Source organism: Coregonus lavaretus (genome assembly GCF_964263955.1).
Source record: "Coregonus lavaretus genome assembly, chromosome: 12".
Taxonomy (NCBI): domain Eukaryota; kingdom Metazoa; phylum Chordata; class Actinopteri; order Salmoniformes; family Salmonidae; genus Coregonus; species Coregonus lavaretus.
Window position 1 is genome coordinate 39,850,079 of NC_139999.1, and position 26,133 is coordinate 39,876,211.

At 41.2% G+C, this 26,133-nt stretch overlaps 2 protein-coding genes across 2 annotated transcripts in view; one reads left to right on the forward strand and one right to left on the reverse strand.

Moving 5' to 3' along the window:
* The window catches only part of LOC311138644 (CUGBP Elav-like family member 4), a 105,905-nt gene extending 96,974 nt beyond the window's left edge, over positions 1–8,931 (forward strand). Inside the window, exons 9-14 of the mRNA XM_084173421.1 lie at positions 2,194–2,298; positions 3,222–3,284; positions 3,507–3,587; positions 4,775–4,858; positions 7,973–8,166; positions 8,590–8,931. Of these exons, the coding sequence (XP_084029547.1) occupies positions 2,194–2,298; positions 3,222–3,284; positions 3,507–3,587; positions 4,775–4,858; positions 7,973–8,100 (461 nt within the window). The 3' untranslated portion in view covers positions 8,101–8,166; positions 8,590–8,931. The remainder of the gene's footprint in view (positions 1–2,193; positions 2,299–3,221; positions 3,285–3,506; positions 3,588–4,774; positions 4,859–7,972; positions 8,167–8,589) is intronic.
* A 7,878-nt stretch (positions 8,932–16,809) lies between these two features.
* The window catches only part of LOC311138636 (protein hinderin-like), a 36,268-nt gene continuing 26,944 nt past the window's right edge, over positions 16,810–26,133 (reverse strand). Inside the window, exon 11 of the mRNA XM_084173409.1 lies at positions 16,810–17,269. Within this exon, the coding sequence (XP_084029535.1) occupies positions 17,044–17,269 (226 nt within the window). The 3' untranslated portion in view covers positions 16,810–17,043. The remainder of the gene's footprint in view (positions 17,270–26,133) is intronic.

Sequence of the window (26,133 nt, forward strand, 5' to 3'; positions counted from 1 at the left end):
TACAATTGTATCCCTGATGTCCTTACACAGCTCTCTGGTCTTGGCCATTGTGGAGAGGTTGGAGTCTGTTTGATTGAGTGTGTGGACAGGTGTCTTTTATACAGGTAACGAGTTCAAACAGGTGCAGTTAATACAGGTAATGAGTGGAGAACAGGAGGGCTTCTTAAAGAAAAACTAACAGGTCTGTGAGAGCCGGAATTCTTACTGGTTGTTAGGTGTTCAAATACTTATGTCATGCAATAAAATGCAAATTAATTACTTAAAAATCATACAATGTGATTTTCTGGATTTTTGTTTTAGATTCCGTCTCTCACAGTTGAAGTGTACCTTTGATAAAAATTACAGACCTCTACATGCTTTGTAAGTAGGAAAACCTGCAAAATCGCCAGTGTATCAAATACTTGTTCTCCCCACTGTATATGTGCTTTCTTGAGCAGGGGGACCTTGCGGGCGCTACAGGATTTCAGTCCTTCACGGCGTAGTGTGTTACCAATTGTTTTCTTGGTGACTATGGTCCCAGCTGCCTTGAGATCATTGACAAGATCCTCCCGTGTAGTTCTGGGCTGATTCCTCACCGTTCTCATGATCATTGCAACTCCACGAGGTGAGATCTTGCATGGAGCCCCAGGCTGAGGGAGATTGACAGTTCTTTTGTGTTTCTTCCATTTGCGAATAATCGCACCAACCGTTGTCACCTTCTCACCAAGCTGCTTGGCGATGGTCTTGTAGCCCATTCCAGCCTTGCGTAGGTCTACAATCTTGTCCCTGACATCCTTGGAGAGCTCTTTGGTCTTGGCCATGGTGGAGAGTTTGGAATCTGATTGATTGATTGCTTCTGTGGACAGGTGTCTTTTATACAGGTAATACGCTGAGATTAGGAGCACTCCCTTTAAGAGTGTTACCTGTATAAAAGACACCTGGGAGCCAGAAATCTTTCTGATTGAGAGGGGGTCAAATACTTATTTCCCTCATTAAAATGCAAATCAATTGATAACATTTTTGACGTGCGTTTTTCTGGATTTTTTTGTTGTTATTCTGTCGCTCATTGTTCAAATAAACCTACCATTAAAATTATAGACTGATCATTTCTTTGTCAGTGGGCAAACGTACAAAATCAGCAGGGGATCAAATACTTTCCCACCTCACTGTAGAGACGATATAACACTCACTACAATGCCTGCGTGAAACACACTCGCCATAAGGCATGCAGAGTACAATCAACTATCTACATACAGTATACAGATAGAATTGTTTTAATATTTTACCAATTAAGTTGACTGAGAACACATGCTCATGTACAGCAACAACTTGGGGAATAGTTACAGGGGGATGAATGAGCCAATTGGAAGCAAGGGATGATTAGGTGGCCATGATGGTCAGATTGGGAATTTAGCCAGGACATCAGGGTTAACACCCCTATAACAAGTGCCATGGGATTGTTAGTGACCACAGAGTCAGGACACCTGTTTAACGTCCCATCCGAAAGACAGCACCCTACACAGGGCAATGTCCCCAGTCACTGCCCTGGGGCATATATTATTCTGCTTAATTTAGATCAGAGGAAAGAGTGCCTCCTACTGGCCCTCCAACACCACTTCCAGCAGCATCTGGTCTCCCATCCAGGGACCGACCAAGACCAACCCTGCTTAGCTTCAGAAGCAAGCCATCAGTGGGATGCAGGGTGGTATTCTGGTAGATCCAGATACTACAGTATATCATATATGTTACACATATTACCCCATTTTACACATTTAACGTAACACAGATAAATATGAGTCTGGGTAGAACACCAGGTAAGTTCTAATAAACCCCAAAGGCCATTGTAACTACTTACGTGTAAAGATGATGTGGCTTTGGTGCAAATCTGTGACTGAGGGTAATTTGTGCAGGAGGTCCATTTTGCTCCAAACATTTCCCATCCTTTCAGAGGGGCTTGATGTTGGATTCTTGTCAGGAGGGCTGGCTCTATAGAAAAACTGGTTTGTGTAGTCGACGGGTCTTGCAAAATGACAATGAAACAAACAGCTGTGTTATGAATGGTAAGAACGCTGTTTATAAAAGGTTATAAACTATAAAGGTTGCTTATGTATAGTATGCACTTGTGTCATGTTCCAATGTTAGCCAGTATGTGTGTCGACTTCCTTGGGTTTGTGAAGAGGGGAGGAAATGCTTCTTTCTCCAATCTCTTTCCAGTGTTGCAGGAGGTGGTTTTTAGAGAGGACTCTGAAAAAAACAGCTTGGCTCATCGAAGTTGTTTTGGGGTTCAGGGTGGCTGCTTCCTCTCTTCTCTCTCTGAAGGTACCCATTTTCCCCGTCCTCCCCCCTTTCTTTATATCAGAATGGTACCCATTCTGCCCACCCTTCCCCCATTCTTTCTATCAGAATGATCCTGTTTAGTCTTAGTGTTACATGGTCGGTGTGGTCATATGGTTTTGGTGATGATGGTAGTGTGGTATGTTGTGTGTGAATGTGTTTGCGCATGTGTGCTTTATAATGATTGTGTGTGTGTGTGTGTGTGTGTGTGTGTGTGTGTGTGTGTGTGTGTGTGTGTGTGTGTGTGTGTGTGTGTGTGTGTGTGCATGTGTGTTTATGTGTGGTGTTTCATGGCGGAAATGTGGGTGTGTTTACATGCATGTGTGTGTGTGACAACTTGGTTGTGGTGAGTGTGTGGTGTGTGTAGTAGCATGGTATTGGTGTTGGTTATTATTTAGCTGTAATGTTTCCAATTCTCTGTGTACTGTATCTGTAATGTTATTTGGTCCACAAATGTGCACCACACAGGGATGTGCTGTAATGCCTGTGGTTTTGGGTGAGGAAAGCCAGGAGTTTTGTGTGGAGATGGTGGATCTACATTATTCTTGGTGTGCTTCAGTGCTCAATCTGGTCATTAAAACTGGTGTGTGTGTAGAAATGTAGCCAGTCTCAGACTGCGTCCTTTTTGCTCAGTTGTTCGAGGGGATATGGTGAGAGACAGGAGAAGTTGCCACGTTCATACACAGCATGTGACTTGCTAGTTTTCTTAGTCTCTCTCTAACCACTTTATATCTCCCTCTCTGTCTATTTCCCTCCTATTTTATTGCCTCTTCCCATCCTTACTGTTTTTTCCTACTCTTCTCGTCCTTTCTCTCTATTTCTCTCTTTCTCCACCGCCTCTCTCTCTTCCTCTCTCTCTTCCTCTCTCTCTTCCTCGCTCTCTTCCTCTCTTCTCTCCGACTCAACAGCTCAGAGTCCCACTGCAGCAGACCACTTACAGCAGGCTTACACAGGAGTCCAGCAGTATGCAGGTCTGTCAGTCTCACATGGTATGTGTGTGTGTGTGTGTGTGTGAGTGTGTGTGTGTGTGTATAATGTCATATGTAGGTGTCTGAGCCTCTTATCTAATCAATTGGTGTGTGTGTACATATTTCTGTGCATAGCGTGAGTGTGTGAGAGTGAGTGTAGCTGTGTGTGCGCGCGCACTCTCCAGCCGTTGAGTGTTATCTGATCTGCTTGTGTATGTGTCTTAGCAGCCTACCCTGCTGCATATGGCCAGATCAGCCAGGCCTTTCCCCAGCCTCCTCCCATCATCCCACAACAACAGAGAGAAGGTGAGGAGCACACACACATACGCCAGCCCTGGCCTTTACCAATCTGATAAAATTCAGTGTTAAAGTGACTGGTATGTTTTGCTTGTCTCCAGGCTCGTACACTGCTAGCAAATGACCAGTCGTTCATAGTGCGTTAATAAGTATTGCCTGAAATACCTGCATTTCCATGCAGTCTGCCTCAATTTTACATGAGAGTTGCACCTCAATAGCTTCCTTTCCTTGTGTTCTTTCCTTCACCCACACTGATGTGAAGAGCAGTCATCACCTAGGAAAGGACACAAGGAAAGGAAATACCATCACCTGAATGTCGGCCGTCTGCAGTAGATCACCTGCTGGTGGTGATTCAACATGTAGAATCGTCTGGAAACAGACAGTGTTCTGTATTCAGAGGCGATAGGACAGCCACCCAGTGCATTTAACAGTTAGTTTTGCCTTGGAAGAAAGCCAGAGAAAACAAGTGAGACAGAGAAGCACACCCGTAGACTTGCTAGAATCAGCCCGTGTGGAGGGAGAACTCATTGACCTGTGTGTTGGATGACTCTGGCTTGGGACTCTGGCTCCCCCCTGTGGAGTGTAGATGAAACATATGGGCATTATGGTTGAATCCCAACTGGCACCGTATTCCCTTTATAGTGCACGACTTTTGACCAGAGCCCTATAGGCCCTGGTCAAAAGTAGTGCACTTTATAGGGAATGGATTGCCATTTGAGAAACAGACATCATCTGAGATCAGAAATTGTTCTACATAGTCTTTCTGATCTCAGATGTTGTGTATCAGTTCAGTTGCATCATCATGTTGCTATTCTGTTCCATTTCTCTCTCCCTTCCTTTTATTTCTCCCTTGCCTTCCCTCTATACCACCAACTCTATCACTCCTTTGCTATCACCTCCCCACACACACATTCTCCCCCCCATTCTCTCTCCCCCCCATTCTCTCTGTCCCAACCTGTCCCCCTCTTCTTCCTCCATCCCACCCCTTTCCTCTCTCTCTTGCTCTCTCTCTACCCCCACCCTCTCCTCCTACCCCTCTCTCTTCTCTCTCCCCATGCCCTCCCAACCCTCTCTCTCTTCCACTCCTTTCTCTACCCCCATCCCACCCTTCCCCTCCCCTCCTCTCTCCATCCCCTATTCCACCCTTCCCCTCCCCTTCTCTCCCCATCCCCCCTTCCTTCTCTCTCTGTGTGCAGGGCCGGAGGGCTGTAACCTGTTCATCTACCACCTCCCTCAGGAGTTTGGGGATGGCGAGCTGATGCAGATGTTCCTGCCTTTCGGTAATGTCATCTCCTCCAAAGTGTTTGTGGATCGGGCGACAAACCAAAGTAAATGCTTTGGTGGGTAAAAACGATAAAACACCTGTAAAGATTATTATTATTATTATTATTATTCTTTCACTAATGACTTTCTTTACTGCAGCCGCAACCTTTTTCGAAAACATTGAAAAGAGAAATTGTAAATTCCGGAGTTGCTTGTGAATGTGTCTTGCGGGTCTTCTCTTACAGATAAATGCAATGCATTTAGGGGTGGTTAACACCTGTAACTCTGCATCATAAAGTGGTCCTCACTCTCAATAGTATGACAGAGCAGATGTTATAAGTTGTCATAATGGTTTATGTCAGGTTATGACAACATATTGTAGCGAATTCGGGGGGTAGCCCCGACCTGGGTCCAGCGGCTGTCAAATCAACAGCTTAACTATTGCGCCAAGAGGTCTGAACCAAAGGGTAGGTAGCATAAACTTAAGCACATGAAACAAATGGATTTGCATTAGTATACACATCAAAAGTCCCAATGCAAAGTTACACCTAACTTTTCTATTTTTCGAGTTATTAGCTACATAAAACCAATCAGAATTCCTAAGATACCTAAGTCATTCTGGAAAATGTTTTTGCGTGGTGTGGCGTAATATGGAGGACCCGGCAAGCCAGCCTATTCCCTATTATGGAAACTCCAACAGAAATAACTTCAAATTAAACCAAATTGTTTGAACACATGACTTCAATTACATTTCAGCCATCTTACAACCAAATACTTTATGAATAAAGTGCTACAAATCAGCTTGCAAGGTTGCTAGCCAATTAGCCTGCTAACATTAGCCCTACTAGCCCGCTAACGTTAGCCTTATCAGCCTGGTAACTTTACATTAGCAATGCATGAGTCAGCCAGTTGCTATCAACACCAAGCTCACAGCTACATTAAAGTAAACCAAGGTTTTGGAAATACATAACCCCATCTAACCAGTTATCAAATAATGTTACCGGTATATGCAGTTATTTTAGCCAGCAAGCAAGCCAGCCAGCCAGCTAAAGTTAGTTATTTTAGCCAGCTAACTAGCCTAGCTAGCCAACCACCACGGTCGACATTCCTGAGTAGTAAGCCAGAGAACAACACCAACTAGTCTAGCACAGGCAGGAACCCACAGAACACAAAAACAAAAAAGACAGCAGATATAAAGTAAAGAGAGCGGAGACTTACAGATTGATGGCTGAGTTAGCAACCAAAGAAGAGTCAAGGAGAGAGGTGCTTCAGAAGGAGAGGTCGTTTCATCGGCCGAGGGAGAGTCAGCTAATCCAATGGTGATATAGTGAGGTAAATCCAAAGTAGATAAATTCCAGAGGCAATAATCCAGAGGCGGCATTGGGCACAGGAGATGAGGGGAAGAGTCAAGATTAGGACGGCGATCTGAGGAAGGCTCCAGGCAGATGGAAATGTTCACAACAGCATCATCAGTCAGCTACTGTAGCGCACTAGTACTAAACCAAAGTTGAAAAACTCTGGTAGCCTACTTCACGAAAAACGGCATCCTCCACGTGTGGGGAATCTGATTGGTTGTTTACATCACACCTCCTTGTGATTGGTGGATTGTAGCTCACCACTGCCAACACTCAGTCTGCATGGCTAGTGGCTAATGTTAGCCAGCTTGAGCTAGCTAACGCAGAGTAGATTCTCCATATGATGTTGAGAAATAGTGCTTGTGGGTAGTTTAGAAGATATCTGAAAATAAGTTACCAAATGGTAAAAAAGTAAAAAATCCAAAACGTTACCATGTTTGTAGTTATAGGTAACCAGATCGTGAATACAACTAAATTACTAAGTCTTTGAACAACACTGTGTTGTTACTTTGGTGAGTAAAAACTCATGCTTCCTACCCTTTAAGGTTGCTACAATATGATACATGACATGGCTCTAATAATTTAGACTAGTACATCAGCTAGCTGAGAAATAAGCATGGTTGTAACACTTCTTATGAATACCCTCTTCATAATGCCTTATAAGCATATATATAAACCTTATGAGATATGCATAATGCATTATAATGCATTATGAAGAGGGTATCCATAGGAAGTGTTACCTGCAATGGTTAATTGGCATATCACTGAAAGCTACCAGGAATGTATTGCAGCATAAACGGACGTATCATGACTGCTTATAACAGATGTTATATACTAATGACAGGCTTATGACAGCTATATGATGCAGAGTTCTAGTAAAGTGTTATCCCATAAACACTCCCTCTATGGTGATACCCATGACAGGACTAGTTAATATCTTTCATTGAGAAGTAGTCTCTACCATAGATTTACAATATCCGGAATCAACATAGTAAAATTGGGTATAATTTACATGGGCCTTTTAACAGAGGCAGAATTAAATTGGTATTTATTCTTGCAATTAGAGGTGATGTTATTTTGGTAATTGAGAGGCGGAAATATGTCCGACAAATATTTAAGTGTCGTTTTGACGAGTGATGTCTGTTCTGTATGTTCTAATTCTATGGTTTCTACCTTTGATTTGAATGACCTAGTGTTGTGTTTCTATTGCGTGTCGTTAGGCTTGTTGTTGATGTGGGCATTTGATGTTGTGTCAAACTGTGTCTAATGTACAGTAACTTTAACATGCATTATATGTTAAGATGTCCACGCGACAATATTATAAGAGAACTGCAATTGAAGTGAAGTGTTACCACATGTGTTTTTGAAGTGTTGTAAACTGAGATAAACTGAATGGCTATGGCTGGAAATGTGCTACATAGATAACAGTATGATGAAGTATTCATTGGAAGTTAGTGTATTCTTTGTGTGTTGCAAATGTGGGAAAATGTAAGAATCATGTTGAACTGTCTGTCACCGACTTGAAATCTGAAATAACTTTTCTCTGATCCCTCCCCTCATCCTTACCCTTGCCTGTATCTCGTTTTCCTTCTTTCCTTCCATCTCACGCTATCCTTTCATAAAACTCCAACTGTCACTCATACTGTCCTTTCTTTGGTCTGGTACTTACCTAACTCCGTCCCCTCTCTCTCTCCCTCGATATTTCCATCTTCCTCTCCATTTTTCTCTCTCTCCATCTCTCTTTCTCTCTCTCTCTTTGTGCGGCCCATCCCCCAGGGTTTGTGAGTTTCGATAACCCAGGTAGTGCCCATGCTGCCATCCAGTCAATGAACGGCTTTCAGATCGGCATGAAGAGACTCAAGGTGCAGCTCAAGAGGCCGAAGGACGCCAACCGCCCCTACTAGCCCTTCCCCCTATCAGCCACCCCTGCCCTGGGGGATATGGCAGTCGCTGCACACAGGGCAACACAGGTGAGAGGAGTCGCCCGCATTTAGACCCCTAAATTATTTAATTTATCAAATACTGTAGAATGTTTAACACATACATATATATATATATTTTTATATATATATATATTCTGTATGTATATATATATATATATACAGTACTAGTCAAAAGTTTGGACACACCTACTCATTCCAGGGTTTTTCTTTATTTTTTACTATTTTCTACATTGTAGAATAATAGTGAAGACATCAAAACTATGAAATAACACAAATGGAATCATGTAGTAACCAAAAAGGTGTTAAAGAAATCAAAATATATTTGAGATTTGAGATTCTTCAAAGAATATGTTTTATTTGACTATGTGAAAATATGTTTTGCTAGGGCAAATAGAGCAATGTGATTTTATTGTTAGCAATGAATAAAGGACCATATTCTTACTTTTCCAGGTTTTTATTGAGCTGGAACACATGTTGATTACATGAACAACGTAATTGAACTGAAAGACCACCGGGACACAGGAATTCTTTGAGGCTGGTATGAAACTGGATCAGATACTGGGCTGAACACGAACAAATAAATGACCAAGTAATGGACATCTCTGTTGGATGTACCTTTTGGACCTCAGAGAGAACTCATGCAAGCCTGGGTAGCTCCAGGACTCTTACTCTCTTTATCGCCTCCCCTCTTCTCTTTCTCTCTCCCTAAACCTGCCTGAATGACAGATACCTTACAAGACTACAAGGGAAGTATTATAAAAGAAGAAAAAAAAAAAAAACACGGAACAGAGATGGAGGAAGTATGGATGCCAAGAGTTCCAAGAACTAAACAAACTTTTAAAAAATACTTTATGGGGGAATGCCATAGGAGATCTCTATGTAAAGGTGTTAGGGTATGGGGAAATAACTTTTGAAAGAACACTTTTACAGGACTAGGAGGAGAGAACTTTGTAGGGAATGCGATATTTCATGACCCAAACTCACTTTGATTCGGGATGGCCATCTTTAGCTTGGAGTGCCTGTCCGTTTCCAGGGGATACCGTTGCCAAGGAGAGCCATAGCAACGGTCTCCAGGGAGTCTTACCTGTCATTCCTTAGTTGTTTTAGGGACCAAAAGACCAAACATTTTTATTGCTGAGGACTTGTAGCTCTATTAATATACTCGGACCACTGCATCTCTTTTAATCTTTGTTAATCGATTAAAGAGTTGCATTTAAAAGTTGTGTACATTTAGAATATATACAATATATGTATATATACATACATATATATTGCTGTTATGCTTTTTGAAAACAGTCAACACTATTTCAGATGACCAATGGGGTCGCTCACTTCGCTAGTTTACAATTAACTATTGAAAATGTTTTTTTTTTCTCTCTCTCTTCTTATTTTCTCTTGGGGGATGGGATGGAGAGTGCATGGGAAGGGTTGTTCCATACTGCAGCCTTACCTTTTCTAACTTGACATCCTAACCTCATAGTTAAAAGAACATCAAAAATGTTTGAAATATATGAACTTGTTTATATTTGCAGTACATATATATGTATATGTATAACACGCATTCAAGCTAATGTATTCATATATATACATATATACAGTATATATGGATAAATAGATATTAATCAAACTAATATATGTATTTACAGTATATGCACATATTTTATGTGTGTCTGTATATAGAACAGCTATTGACTATTATGAGCTGTAATTTATTTTGTCGATTTTAGCTGGAGTTTGAAAAACTGCTCTGCTTGGGAAGAGGCGCAAATCTGGCATCTCCCAAAACTGCAGGCATTCCTCTCTCTGATAAACTATATATGCTGATACACACATATATAAATATATGTGTGAAGATTCACATACACTGTATGTACGTGTACATACCATTTGAAAACGCAAAAAAGCCACTTCTCAGTAGCAGGCTTAAAGAGAATCAGGCTAAATTAATTTTAGAGGTAGGACAAAGATCTTTGACTTGATCCCAAACATATATTTTCAGCTTCACAGTACACTCTACACAGACTTAACACGTAAAAACAATGTTCTCTTTGAAATTTGAACCAAAATGGATGAATACCATTACCCTTTCTCTCTCTTAATTGCATTCAGTAAGTAAGTGCATGTAGCGTATGGGCTGTCAACACAAGGTGTGCCTTGTCACCTGCAGAATCTGCCATCAAGCACTGTGCTTTCAAAACATTACTGCAAGCAGCCAACGCGCTACGATGATGTCAAAACTGCAGTCGCATCTGTCATGTCATTTAACATCTCCATAGAGAGCTTTAGCAGTAAAGCATGTCAAAGCTAACAAATCGTTCAGATGGTTCATCATGGTCCTCTCACACATGGAAATTAGCATCAAGTACTCTGACAGTCACAGACTCATTGTGACGTGTATTTGTCATTACACTTTATAAGAAAGTGGGCATTAGATACTCTGCTAGTACAGGTACTAACTAAAGGGAGCACTTGGAAATGCTGTGCGAGTATAAGAACCCTTGAGGCTTGGTTCCATTGGGTTTGGTCTAAATTAAATCAATGATAACGTTGAGGTTATTACGCCTGACATTGCGTATTGTATGGTATTGTATGGTTAACTTATAGGTGAAGTTTCATGATGTGAACACATTGCAGACCTAGAGAAGTGGTTTGTCTACTGAACACAAAGGAACCAGGAAGTGTTTTTTAATGTATACAGCCAGCGCCAATTCAGCTATTGTTGTATGGAGCTCTCTCTAACTGTTCCTCACTACACCATTCCCCTAGTGCCTGCGTCCAACCTTTACTAACAGACAGGGATGTAGTGTTAAATAAAAGGTGGGTAAACACTGAACACTGGTCGAGACCGCCAGGCTGTTCCCCACGTCAATGCTAACAGTGCTAATTTAGTGCACTAGGTGCATAGCTGCTATGCTATAGAAATATAATGAATAGAACGGACATTCCCATTCAAGTCAATGACGGCATGATGGGTGGACTGGTGGCCATTGCGAGTGTCCCATAGGAGCAAAGCTAGGTTGAAGATGACAAAGGTTAAGATGGGATTCTAATATCCCATAACTCTTTGCAACAATGGGACCAGCTATGCTAATTAGCAATGGCGCTGGTAGTTAGCAACAGCGCTGGTCCCAGATTTGTGACGATGTTGTCTTAACCTGTATATTTTTGACCTAGCAGCAAAGCCGGAATAAAATATGTGCTAAAATATGTTGTGATTTGTTGATTACACTCAACTGACATTACAAAATATACATTCCATTGCATGAGCCACATCAGTTAACATCATTTGAATGAACAATCTACATTACTATGGAAAATGATTGCATCACAATACCAGGCAGCCATTGTGAATGTACCCATGAGTTTACCAGTCAAATTTCCAGGGTTTGAGGTTCCAAGACCATTCTATTCATTCTATTTCTATGTGCTATGCGTCATATCAAAACTGTGTTTACTTGCATTTAGCCTCAATTACATCCCTGCTACAAGGTCTGTCTCACCCTGTCTACCCCAATGCAAACAGGCCTAAATATGTCATTAACACTCTCCTTGACACCTCCTCCTTTCTCTGGGTTTGTCAAGCCTCTCCCCATTATTTATCAAGGGTCAACCCTATCTTGAGATCGGTTACTATAATTTTTGTACAAATTTACCATTGACATCAACCAATTTATGATTTACTTGAAATTCAAAGTTATGCGTATCTCAAGTTAGGATTCGGCTCCTAAGTCACTTCAATGTGTCTCCCCAAACCAGTTAAATGTAATGTCAAAATGTATATTTCCGCCTAAATAGACATACTCAAAAGTAATTATTTATCATGAGAGGGCCATAAACAATACATAGTAATGCTTATTCTGCCAGAAAGATACAAATCTCACCTTTCTGGTAAAAATAGTTATACATTGCTGAGGTGTAGTCACTTTTGAGGACACAAGCTCAAGTACACAGTGCAAATATGTTAGAAATATGTAAAATCATATAGGATATGTTTCCTATTCAACAAAAGTGGGGGAATATGGCTTGAAATGCTTCTAAATATAGTAGCAATCAAATTATAAATGACTTACTATAATATTTCACCTTTCTTATAGCTGTAAAATAAATATGATCATACTTAGTGACTACAAAATTGGCACCATTTCATATAACTGACGACAATTTTCTGCCCAGTGTCCTCTGAACGCCATTCAAATGCCTGCTAACTCGTTACAACTTCAGCTTTAAGCACAACGTGATTTCGTCCATCTGTGACCAAGACAAAGTGGTCTTGTTTCAATTCTACAAAATTATTTTATATATGTTCATGTTGGGAGCTCTAAATCTGAGAATATCACAGCGAGATGATTATGCTTTTGCTGCAATCGCTAGGCTCTCCTGTTTCATATACCATATTGTAAGTGGAGCTGCGAGTTTCACAGCCAGAGGATATCGATCCTTTGTCTGGATAGGCCAGAAAATGTGACGTGTCACTCCCTATGCAAATCAGGTGTCAGATTTCACATACTGCATCTCAGATGAGAGCGGAGAGCAGTATGTGAAGCGGGACAACCAGAGCTTTCCCGGAGTGCACAGCAATTGATGTTGCGCCATCCACAGGGCGCCCTGTATACAAAAATGGCGGTTAGAACTGGTCCAGAACCGCTCAAAGTCCACTTAACTTCTCTCACTTCTCCCCATACCACCTTTCACTCAGCTCACCCTCTCCCAATCACGCTCTCAGTCACACTTTCCCAATGAAATTCATCCCTCACTCTCCATTTTGTTCTGTGTTTAGTCTTATTTCCCTGCTTGCGCCCCTCTCTCTGCCTACATTAACCTGCATTCCAAGGCCTGAGAGTACTGGATAGGTGTCAGCAATATGGTGGAAACTCCCTTAGCCTTTCAAATAGGCTATAGAGCTATTAGCGCATTTCTTACACCTATCCCAATGCTTTCCAATCGAGTGAATGTAGGCAGAGGGAGGGGAATGACTGGAATTGAGCACCTCTTTCACACGCTCTAACTTTCAGCTGCAACTGTTTACATATAAATTGAGAAAAAACATAGTGGTTCAAAAACATTGAGAAACAGAGCAGAAGTTTGAATATAAATATATATAAATATATACATAAACCGATGAATATACTGTAAATGTTTTTGTTGCTCTGTTTTCCTCTGTACATAGGTTTGCATATTTTATAGGACTTTTACTTCTATCTACAAGGACTGAATAAAAATGAAACTTTAAATACTTCAAAAAGATGAACGAAAACATATAATATTCAATGAAACCAGGTTTTTAAAAAAAGAGTCCATAGGAATATGGTACAACTGTATGACCTGACCTAGGCATTTAACCAGAAAACAGTCAGGGAGAGCATTGAACTCAATTAGAGCATAGACATGCATTGGCCTTTTTATACAAGTATTTGGGGTTTCTTTAATTTATGTATTTATTTATTTATTTATTACTTCTGTTTACAAACGAAATGCATGATTTCATGGCATTATTTTTCTATGAGTTGGTATGTGACCAAATATTTTTTTCTATTCATGTATAGGCCTACATTGTGGTACATTGTTGACCACTTATTGTCTACAGGATCACGACTCCAACAGTTCTTTGAGAAACAGAGATTATGCTCATATTTGGCTAGTTTGTTTTGTTAAGTAATCTCAGAGGTTTTTCTGTTGTTCTTTTTTTATGTATGATGCTGTTTTATTCAATATCAGAGCTCTACTGTTATTTTAACACGTTATGCTGCTGTTTGCTGAACTGTTTTACATTTCCCTTCCCTATACTTAATATTATAAATGCACCTCAACTGTTCAATCTTTCTAGATGATTAAAGCTTTGAAGTGCATTCAAATTGCGGTATATTTGTAAACTTTTACATACAAATTCAGAATTCAGCTAAATGTGGCAGCCTACTGACAATAACATGACAATTTATTGTTTCAAAATTAAAATAATACAAATGAAACCTTTCCACAATAGAATAAAAACCTTGTTAGCTGTGAATGTGTTCAACAATTTGAATGCACCATTGCTGTTTTGTCATTCTGTTTCATAACTGCTGTGTTGTTGACCATCTAAGCTCTTGTAAACATTTCAAAATAAGGGTTTAACATTAGCTTATTATGTAGTTTACCACTTCTCCTTAGTAGGCTAAGGTTGTTAAAATATGTCTATCCATGACAGAGGAATGTCCTCTCTTGTTAAACATTGCTGCTTACAGTGCATTCGGAAAGTATTCAGACCCCTTGACTTTTTCCACATTTTATTACGTTACAGCCTTATTCTAAAATTGATTAAATTGGATTTTTCCATCAATCTACACACAATACCCCATAATGACAAAGCAAGAACAGGTTTTTAGAAATTTTAGCAAATGTATTAAAATTTAAAACCGAAATATCACATTTACATAAGTATTCAGTCCTTTTACTCAGTACTTTGTTGTAGCACCTTTGGCAGTGATTACAGCCTCGAGTCTTCTTTGGTATGACGTTACAAGCTTGGCACAACTGTATTTGGGGAATTTCTCCCAATCTTCTCTGCAGATCCTCTCAAGCACTGTCAGGTTGGATGGGGAGCGTCGCTGCACAGCTATTTTCAGGTCTCTCCAGAGATGTTAGATCGGGTTCAAGTCCGGGCTCTGGCTGGGCCACTCAAGGACATTGAGACTCGTCCCGAAGCCACTCCTGCATTGTCTTGGCCGTGTGCTTAGGGTCGTTGTCCTGTTGGAAGGTGAACCTTCGCCCCAGTCTGAGGATCTCTCTGTACTTTGCTCCGCTCATCTTTCCCTCGATCCTGACTAGTCTCCCAGTCTCTGCTGCTGAAAAACATCCCCACAGCATGATGCTGCCACCACCATGCTTCAGCGTAGGGATGGTGCCAGGTTTCCTCCAGACGTGACACTTGGCATTCAGGCCAAAGAGTTCAATCTTGGTTTCATCAGACCAGTGAATTTTGTTTCTCATGGTCTGAGACTCCTTTAGGTGCCTTTTGGCAAACTCCAAGTGGGCTGTTGTGCCTTTAACTGAGGAGTGGCTTCTGTCTGGCCGCTCTACCATAAAGGCCTGATTGGTAGAGTGCTACAGAGATGGTTGTCCTTTTGGAAGGTTCTCCCATCTCCACAGAGGAACTCTGGAGCTTTGTCAGAGTAACCATTGGGTTCTTCGTCACCTCCCTGACCATGGCCCTTCTCCCCCAATTGCTCAGTTTGGCCAGGCAGCCAGCTCTAGGAAGAGTCTTGTTGGTTACAAACTTCTTGCATTTAAGAATGATGGAGGCCACTGTGTTCTTGGGGACCTTCAATGCTGCAGACATTTTTTGGTACCCTTCCCCAGATCTGTGCTTCGACACAATCCTGTCTCGGAGCTCTATGGACAATTCCTTCAACCTCATGGCTTGGTTTTTGCTCTGACATGCACTGTCAACTGTGGGACCTTATATAGACAGGTGTGTGTCTTTCCAAATCATGTCCAATCAATTGAATTTACCACAGGTGGACTCCAATCAAATTGTAGAAGCATCTCAAGGATGATCAATGGAAACAGGACGCACCTGAGCTCAATGTTGAGTCTCATAGCAAAGGGTCTGAATACTTATGTAAATAAGGAATTTCAGTTTTTTATTTTTTTTATCATTTGCAAAAATTTCTACAAACCTGTTTTTGCTTTGTCATTATGGGGCATTGTGCGTAGATTGGTGAGGGAAAGCATTTATTTAATCAATTTTAGAATAAGGCTGTAACGTAACAAAATGTGGAAAAAGTGAAGAGGTCTGAATACTTTCCAAATGCACTGTATGTAGGACTTGATTAGTGCTAATTAGTGCTTATAAATCCCACATACAACGTGTCCCTTATTCTGAAGTGTTAGGAGTTCTGTATTAATCAGAGAAATGTTCTGTTTCTTTTGTCTCAATTATCATATCCATTTTTTGTAATGTCTTATAGAGCTCTGGTGTTGTACAAGTGTTCAGTTCTATCAATGGTAAAACACCTATCAAAAACTGCACTATTTCATCAAATATTCAGTTACTCAATTTCCGATCATGTAGTCTACCTTCAATACTGTTTTCAAGGGTTTATTCCTACAAGCTAGTGTTCTTAGAAGTACATTGTACTTCTTCAATGGATTCAAAAGTATTCTGAAGACAATTTCAGCACATGAAGGGGATGGGGAATTGAATGTCGCGTGTAGAGCTTTTCCATGTCTGATGAGGAAGGCTTCTCATTAGTTAGTGCGCTTTAGGCTCCCGCCCTCGTCTCTCCAGACTGCACCATTCTCTGATCCCTGGACTATTTTGTAATTTTAATGAATGATGAGTCTCAGCTTAGCCCAATAAAGCACAGTCTAGAATACACCTGTGTCATGACTCAAACTTACTGTATATTCTAACAGCTCCTTGAACAGGATCGTATTCATTTGGCAGCAAACATTAGAAAATGTATTGCATTTCATGTTGAAAATCATTTGCCCTAATGAATATTACCCAGTTCTTGTAATCCTTCAGTTCTGAGATAATGTGACCAAGGTGGTCACTGGAACACACAGGAGAGTCACAAGAATTGTACAATTTACATTGAAGTGATAAGTAATCCATGTATGAGAAGAATTAAAGTGCATTTAGCTACTTTGTCGGTGACCATGTCACAAAATGTGGGGACCACTACACAAAAATCTTAAATACTTTTATTTACATTCAATATAGAAAAGAATCAACATAAAAACAATTGCATTATAAAAATACAATTGTACAATCAACAATATCATGATTGTTTTGGTTTGAAATGTCCAAATAAGAAACAGAAGGCACTGATATCGATTTAAGAGCCAACGGTGAATATCAAGTAAATGATTACACATTTTTATTTTATTCCCCTCAGGGTAACTACCCCCGTACCCCCCGACTCAGCAGATGAAGAAAATCTCTTCCAGTATCTGGCTCTCCTCCAGGTCCTGTTGGGGGGTCCGGTAGGGGCCAGGGTGGGAGAGCAGAGCTCGACAGGCTGGTTGGGGGACACTGAGGGGGGGATGGCGTCGGGTAGGGTTGCCTCGATGGGTGGAGGGTCTGTTTCGCTCGGGCACAGAGATGGGACTGAAGACCTCCAACAACTCAATCAATGAGGAGTCCAACCTGGAGCAAAAAAACAGATGAAGAGGAGTCAATGAATGACAATCCATTTGATAACTGCATGATAAGTCTACTTGCTAACATAAACGCAATATTACCTATGTAATATTGTCCTTTCTTGAATCTCTCCAGCATTCGTGTTACCCTATTGCTTAACAGGAACTAGACAAGGCACGAGGCCAAAGCGTGACCGTGGCACAAAGCTTGTAGTGAAAATTTGTAGTGCACCTCGTATTTGGTAAACAGAAGATATGAAAGGATATCCCTATACGGATATCTCTGTACGGATGAATTGTTAACTAAATGTTTTTGTTCTGTAGTGTCCATTGAAGCCTAACACAACCAGTGTAAAAGGTATAAAGCCCTGGGGTGGACAAGCAGAAGGGCATGAGATGTTACAGGTGCAACAGAAAGAGAGCGAGGGAGACCGAGAGAGCGAGGGCGCATAGCGGCCTTCTCTTCCAGAATAAGAATGAGGGAAGAAATAAATAAACCAAAGTGAGAGATTAAGCTAATAGAGATGCAACCCTTCAGTCTGGCTGCTTGATAAATTATTCAGTGTACACACAGTTGGACGCGTGCATTCCAGATACAAAACATGAATTCTTAAAGCACGCTCCATCCATGTTTCTAACATAATTCTCTGCTCGTTTTAAAGCTACGAAGTTAAAACACAGAAAATGTATCACTATAAATATTTTGTTAAACAGAAAAAGACTCAGATGGGTATCAGCAGCCAGCATCGCTGACCACCCATGCACATGCCAACGAGCACCATATGCCAACCATTGGCCCTCAGAAGCGCACAGCTGCTTAAGAAAGAATGATCATTGTACTTCTCCTTCCATTTATTTGTATCTATGTACTTTGAATGACTGAATGTGTGTGTGTGTGTGTGTGTGTGTGTGTGTGTGTGTGTGTGTGTGTGTGTGTGTGTGTGTGTGTGAAAACAGTGGGGACACCTATAGGGGTTAACACCCGCTGGGGGGGAAAAACGAGATTGAAGCTGAAGTAAATCCATTTTCTTTATTTGGTCTCCTTTTGCCTGTCAATAGCAGTTAGTGGGGAGAAGAGTGTCAGTGTGTGAGAGAATGTGAGTGAGTGGGTGAGTGAGTGAGAGAAATAAAGAGTGCAGGCGAGTGTAGGGGTGGAACTTTGGCAGGGCTCCCTCTTGAAATGTGAGAATTTGCATTTTCATTTGTGGATTTATTTAACGGACAGGCCTCTCAAACAGCCATCCATCAACGAACGACATTTCCGTAATGAATAATGCATCACTTACCGGTGGTCACAATCTATAACAAGGTAAAGGGGGTGATGGGGTGGGGGTACAGTTTGGGAAAGGGGGAATTCAAAGGTTGGGGGGGGGGGGGGATGGATAGAGAATGAGCCAGGTGGGGAGAATGCTAATGATGGAGGGGCCATTTACACCAAAGGCCTTCGTTGTTTTATGCAAGGTTCAGTAGCAAATGGTCTGTGGGTATTATTATCACTCAAGGGGCCCTTTTATGAATCTGCTTGACTACTCTCTAAGTACTCACACAGATAAGTCACACAGAAATAAATAAATGTTGCATTAAAAAAAACATGCCTACTCAAAGTTGCTACCCTCCATATCAGACTGGTCGCTACATTCTACAGACATATCTCGCCTATACTTTCCTGGGTTCCACTCTCCAAGAACTGCAGTTAGTCTATCCACTATTTGCTACCTCCCCTTTTCTCATAACTTTCTCAGGTTGTTCCGCGCTTCTCTCATTAAAAGATGGCCGTCTCACCCCAGCGCCCACTTTCATTTGCAGTCCAAACAGTATTATAAAAATCCTATAAATGGCAGGCGCGTACATCGCACATGTCAATTCCCAGCCAATCAATAGCAGGCGGGCAAGGTGAGGAGGGGGAGGGAAAGAGGGAGGCAGGAGGATGCAATGGAACTCTCTCATTACTAACTAGCGCGGGAGACCGGGGATTAACTTGTCGTTTCATGTTTAACCCCGGTCCTATTTTGCATCTAAGATTCAATTGGTTAATAGTTAATGGTTGTTGGGGTTTGCTGCTGAATGAAAAGAGGTGGTTTACCATTAGGGTAAGGACCACGGTAAAGTGTGCGTCAGATTTCGCAATACCATTGCACTCACTCAATGTTAGTGTGGAATTCCTGAGTTGCTGTGGTTGGTGGCAGGCATACTTTAAAGGGGGGGACATGGGCATGGTAGGGCTTACCCCTCACTCTCATAACATCTGCAAAAGTCTACATAGTGCCAGGACGAACCTCGTCAAACCCCACCTCCCTGCAAAACAAAAACCTTTAAAATGACACACTTCTTTGATTCCCTCCACACACACACACACACACAATCAGATTAGGTGTCTGAATAATGCAGGAAGCTGATCTTGGACAGCGGACTACAATAAAAGATTTCTGTCCATACATAAGCTAGCATTCTCCGGTGCCTGTTAGCCTAAGCAGCCCTGCGTCACTGAGGTTTGGCATTGTCTGGATTAAAGGGCAGGTGAGAGCAGAGCAGGCAAGATGGGCTGATTACTGTCTGTCTGTTGGAAGGGAAAAGAGGGTGTTTTTACTCCACATTTCTTCATTAAAGAAGAAGTTCTGACCAGGGTTTTGGGGTAACTCTTGGCTACTAAGCTTGTCCAAACAACCTTCTGAACAAAGGGGACTCCCAAATCTTGGCTACTATGCTGGTTGGAGAGCGGTTTTAGAGGCCAAAACTGGCTGCTGTTCCCATTTAGGTTTGTTTCAATAAATTATCCAAGAAAGACACCTGTGGGTTTTTGAACATACAGAGTCTGAAAAGTGTAACGCAATCTTGGGTGTCTTTTGGAGACTGATTGGCTGAGGTCAGTTGGCAGCGCAACATTAATTGTTTATTTTGATCTAAAGTTGACAGTAAATCAACGTCTGACTGAAACGTTAACATGCTAGGTCATAATAATAATAAAAATTGAATGGTGAAGACAGCTCTTTAACCACAACAAACGTGATCATTGTTAAGAGCAAACCTCTCAGAAGGGCCCAAATGAAATGCTTTCAAAGTTCACTGTCATTATAGGTGATCGATCTACATCGAGGAGCTGATTTTCTTTATATGACAATGAAATATTGTTATGATTACTGTAAAATCTGTTGGCAGCTTTAATTCTTGCAAATTTTCTCAGGCAAATTTGCGAACTGCTAAACTTGGAACCAATCAAAACTCCCCTGGTGATGAAGGTAGCCAATGGTCTGCTTCTATCTACAATGTAAACACAGCCTCGGATCTGCTGTCAGTGTGTTAAGAGGAACTAACGTTAGCTTCGAAAGACTGAAAAAAGATAAAGATCTGTTTGAGTGCACTTAAAATATGTATAATGCAATACGAATGGTCTTGATCATATGAAGAGGTAAATCCCTTGACCATGTATTGAAAGCTAGCCAATGTCACAGTTGACTAGCGTAGCCAGCTAATACTGTAAACATCAATGTGCCTGCTCAGGAAGCTAGTGTTTCATTAGCTATCTCTCGGTCAGTGAATTCAATTTTGAATTATGTTTTGGCATGGTTGTCTCATTTCAAGTAACTAGCTGCAGGCTTAAAGTAACATTCAATCATTTCATTTGCATAGAAACCTAAATAAAAGCTTGTAGATGTGTGTTTGTCATGTGTGTTAGATGTGTCTGTCATATATTCTAGAATGGAGGTTTAAAAATGACAGCTGCATATGCATATTAGCCAACACATATGGCAAACCTTGCAATACAATCTTCTCTAAAAAAAAGTTGTACAATGTGATCTGCAATAAGATAACCAGAGTTTGCCATATGCAGCTGCCCAATACCATGGTGTAAGTAAGTAGCCTGGCACGAGCCTTGGCTTGTGTAAGCCGGAACGGCTCATACGCAGGAGCCCAACTCCTGTTTCTGTAGCGTGAGGCAGCTTGATGTACAAGTACACCCCCTAGACAGGACGCAGGGCCTTATCCCCAATATAGCTCCTCAATGCTGAGTGCCAAGCGGAGACGCATCAGGTCCCATTTTTACAGTCTTCGTTATGACTTGGCCAGGGATTGAACTCACAACCTTCCAATCTCGAGTGGACACTAACCACAAGGCCACTGAGTTGGTGGGTTTGAATCATGTTGGATGTGTTGGAATATAAGGTATGGAGAATGATAAAGAGCCTGTAAGATTATAGAAAAAGCAGTTGGGAAATACATGTTTGAGTTTCAAATACTAAATGTTCAGTGAATGCGAGTATATTTAGGTGGTTTAGATGATTAACTTTCCTACTAACTTTCTAAAAGTTGACGGTGCCAGAATCTTGCCAATCCATTCATTATTCTACTAACTATGACTGAGTGTGAGACATGTTTTCCATAATGCACGTTTCATGCATATATATTCAAACAAAGAACACCATCACAAAGTGTTGAATCATTTATTGAGTACTGTGACCAATTAGCAAAGGTTTCTCAGGCAGTGTTATTTTTTTTCTAAAAGTGTCTCAGGCAGTATTGGAAGTATCTAAATATAGTTTATACAACGGGTGGGTCTAATCCTGAATGCTGATATGTTAAAAGCGCATTCCAGCCGGTGTCTATTCCACAAATTACCACCGGCTAAATCTATGACGTTAAAATGCCTATTTACTCTGTTCCATCTGACTGCGCAATCCACTGTCTCATCAACCCAGCCAGGCAATTTATACACTTGATCTCCACTATGAAAAGCATCTAGACATTATCTCACATTTCTTTTAGACTAACATATCGATTTCAACAGCAGAGATTTGTATAAACCTTGCGGTCCGTCTCTCCGACATTTGCAACATTGTTTCAATATTCAAATTCGATCTCCTGCTGTCCCATAGTAATGAACGTGTCGGGACGAGACACAGGCAGGCAGCGTTTCTCAGCCAGTCGAAATCATGAATCAGCTGGCATCATTTTTATGGATATATACAAAAACAATGTCAATTGAAAAAAGGTAAAATGAAACGCAGCAATTTGCAATCTTTCCAGCTTCAGTTTGAAGTGATTGTGTTACTGTAGCTGTGTTGTTGGTTAACTTCTCTGAACAACAGTGTCCTGACGAGTGAGCACATTCTCTATGCCAGGCAAAATCGCGCCTCATTAGCTCATTGTTATGGATGTATCCAAATAAATGTTTATAGAAAACAGCTTAAACAAATACAAATGCAGCTACTTTGCTGTTATTCTGGCTGCACTTTTTGACATGACTAAGTTAGCCGTAGTTGGCTAGCTAGCAAGCAAGGGATAAGAACGTTGCTAGCCAGTATGGCAATGGAACATTTAGAACGAACGACTGGGTCGTGTTTATTGATACAGAACAAAAAGACTGAACGATTGGGTCGCGTCTCTAGCAACCCTCGATTTGTGTAGGGACTATATCTTGTGGAAGGATGAAATAGTATGAATAAATTAAACAAAATAACATTTTTTATGAAAATATGTCAATCATTATTTGAATATGTTGGTAACCCGTTGTATTAAAGTGATAATGCCCTCGAAGCCAGTGTTTGGAGGATATATTGGCACGGGCAAACCGTGCCAATATATCCTCCAAACATCAGCTGAGGGCATTATCACTTAAGTAACCTACCAATCAAGGTACATCAAGTGCCGTGGAGGGCACAATCTCACAGTCCAGAAAAGAGAGCTATACCATCTATGATAAAAGCTTGGGCCTCTAATGGAGAATAGAACTGTCATCAACGCATGCCTCAGTATTTCCCCTTCTGTCTAAGAGCATTTGTGTGCCCCAATAGCCGCATCGAAACGGTCACACACTGGTCACCAATGTGCTAAGTGCCTTAGCAGAATACAATCTATAACTTGTGTGGTCCAGAGACGAGAACTCTACCATCTACGGCAAAAGCCTGGGCTCCTGACAGGGACAATAGAATTCTCACCACTGCATGTTACAATCAGGGGTTGGAACCAGTTCAGCGAACAACAGAGAACCAGAAAATACCTAAATTATTTGAGGAACTGAATCAGCACCGGAAACTAAAGTGATCTATACTGTTCGGGAACAGAACAGTTATTTTAAAAGCATGGGAACCGGTTAATAACGTTCCGGGCATTTTTTTCCAGTCCCTCAAAAATCGCAACAAAGCGCCTATGCAAAGCCCTCACTCTGTCACTCAGAAACGTAGATATGTTTAATTAGAGAAGAATGGATTAACTTTTTCAATGCTAGTTAAGGGTATTATAGTTCTCGTTTCACATTGGATTTATTAACTACAAAAACGTATGACATGAGGCGTGTTCAACAAGGGGAATAGTTTGCGAACATTTGCCAACATTAGCTTACGCTCGCGAAAAAAATAAAGAGTTTGTGGCAAACGTTCACACACATAAGCTAACAGCCCGAAGAGGTAGTGCGCGGCGAACAGAAAATGGCCTTTGCCGAGATGGGTTCAAGTAAGGCTATATTATTTACATATGTATTGAATAACTGTTATAGACATATTTATCATGTATGGCTTTTCTTCATTGCTTCGGGTTTTGTTTTTCCATCTTATTTGACCCTCATCTTGTTGTAACATTACAGGCAAGAGAGATGTACAACAAGATTGTGGGGCTACTGGTGAAAAAGGTAGTTAGATAGCTATGCCAACTTGTACAGTAGCTTAGCTACCATCACAAAAACACTATAGCTAGTGTGTCATTACTTAATTAGATATCGGTGATGGAGAATAGCCTAGCTGAGGATTAACATTAGCTACATTATGTGATCTTACTAAGTTACCTAGCTAATGTACATTTTCCCTTTCATATGTGGTTAGGTGTTACAAGATAACCATAGTTATTATTGTCAAGTTATGAAGACTCGCTACCTATATCTGGATTGAACACAGTAGCTATGTATTAGCTAACTCGATAACCTTGCGGTCCCTTACTGTGGGCACATGTAAATACATTCACACAATCCTAAAGTTATCCATTAAGAGGTTGAATAAATCTGACCCTGTCTCAGTGGTTAGGGGAGGCTTGGTCCTCCTCAGGATTGAACCTGTCCAGGCACGTACCTCACAGACCAGTCTCTCTGTCCAACACAGACCACTCAATTACAGGAACACATCCCGCAATTATTATTGGGCAGTGTTGGCTCGCTATAACATAGTTTATAGATTTGTATTTAGCTAAGTATGGGGAGACAAGTGGAGTGTTACGTTTTAAAGCAGCTATATATATATATATATATATATATATATATACACATACATACACACATATATATATATATATATATATATATATATATATATATATATATACACATACACACATACATACATACATACATACATACATACATACATACATACATACACACAGTGGGGAGAACAAGTATTTGATACACTGCCGATTTTGCAGGTTTTCCTACTTACAAAGCATGTAGAGGTCTGTAATTTTTATCATAGGTACACTTCAACTGAAAACAAAAATCCAGAAAATCACATTGTATGATTTTTAAGTAATTCATTTGCATTTTATTACATGACATAAGTATTTGATACATCAGAGAAGCAGAACTTAATATTTGGTACAGAAACCTTTGTTTGCAATTACAGAGATCATACGTTTCCTGTAGGTCTTGACCAGGTTTGCACACACTGCAGCAAGGATTTTGGCCCACTCCTCCATACAGACCTTCTCCAGATCCTTCAGGTTTCGGGGCTGTCGCTGGGCAATACGGACTTTTAGCTCCCTCCAAAGATTTTCTATTGGGTTCAGGTCTAGAGACTGGCTAGGCCACTCCAGGACCTTGAGATGCTTTTTACGGAGCCACTCCTTAGTTGCCCTGGCTGTGTGTTTCGGGTCGTTGTCATGCTGGAAGACCCAGCCACGACCCATCTTCAATGCGCTTACTGAGGGAAGGAGGTTGTTGGCCAAGATCTCGCGATACATGGCTCCATCCATCCTCCCCTCAATACGGTGCAGTCGTCCTGTCCCCTTTGCAGAATAGCATCCCCAAAGAATGATGTTTCCACCTCCATGCTTCATGGTTGGGACAGTGTTCTTGGGGTTGTACTCATCCTTCTTCTTCCTCCAAACACGGCGAGTGGAGTTTAGACCAAAAAGCTCTATTTTTGTCTCATCAGACCACATGACCTTCTCCCATTCCTCCTCTGGATCATCCAGATGGTCATTGGCAAACTTCAGACGGACCTGGACATGCGCTGGCTTGAGCCGGGGGACCTCGCCTGCGCTGCAGGATTTTAATCCATGACGGCGTAGTGTGTTACTAATGGTTTTCTTTGAGACTGTGGTCCCAGCTCTCTTCAGGTCATTGACCAGGTCCTGCCGTGTAGTTCTGGGCTGATCCCTCACCATCCTCATGATCATTGATGCCCCACGAGGTGAGATCTTGCATGGAGCCCCAGACCGAGGGTGATTGACCGTCATCTTGAACTTCTTCCATTTTCTAATAATTGCGGCAACAGTTGTTGCCTTCTCACCAAGCTGCTTGCCTATTGTCCCAGCCTTGTGCAGGACTACAATTTTATCCCTGATGTCCTTACACAGCTCTCTGGTCTTGGCCATTGTGGAGAGGTTGGAGTCTGTTTGATTGAGTGTGTGGACAGGTGTCTTTTATACAGGTAATGAGTTCAAACAGGTGCAGTTAATACAGGTAATGAGTGGAGAACAGGAGGGCTTCTTAAAGAAAAACTAACAGGTCTGTGAGAGCCGGAATTCTTACTGGTTGGTAGGTGTTCAAATACTTATGTCATGCAATAAAATGCAAATTAATTACTTAAAAATCATACAATGTGATTTTCTGGATTTCTGTTTTAGATTCCGTCTCTCACAGTTGAAGTGTACCTATGATAAAAATTACAG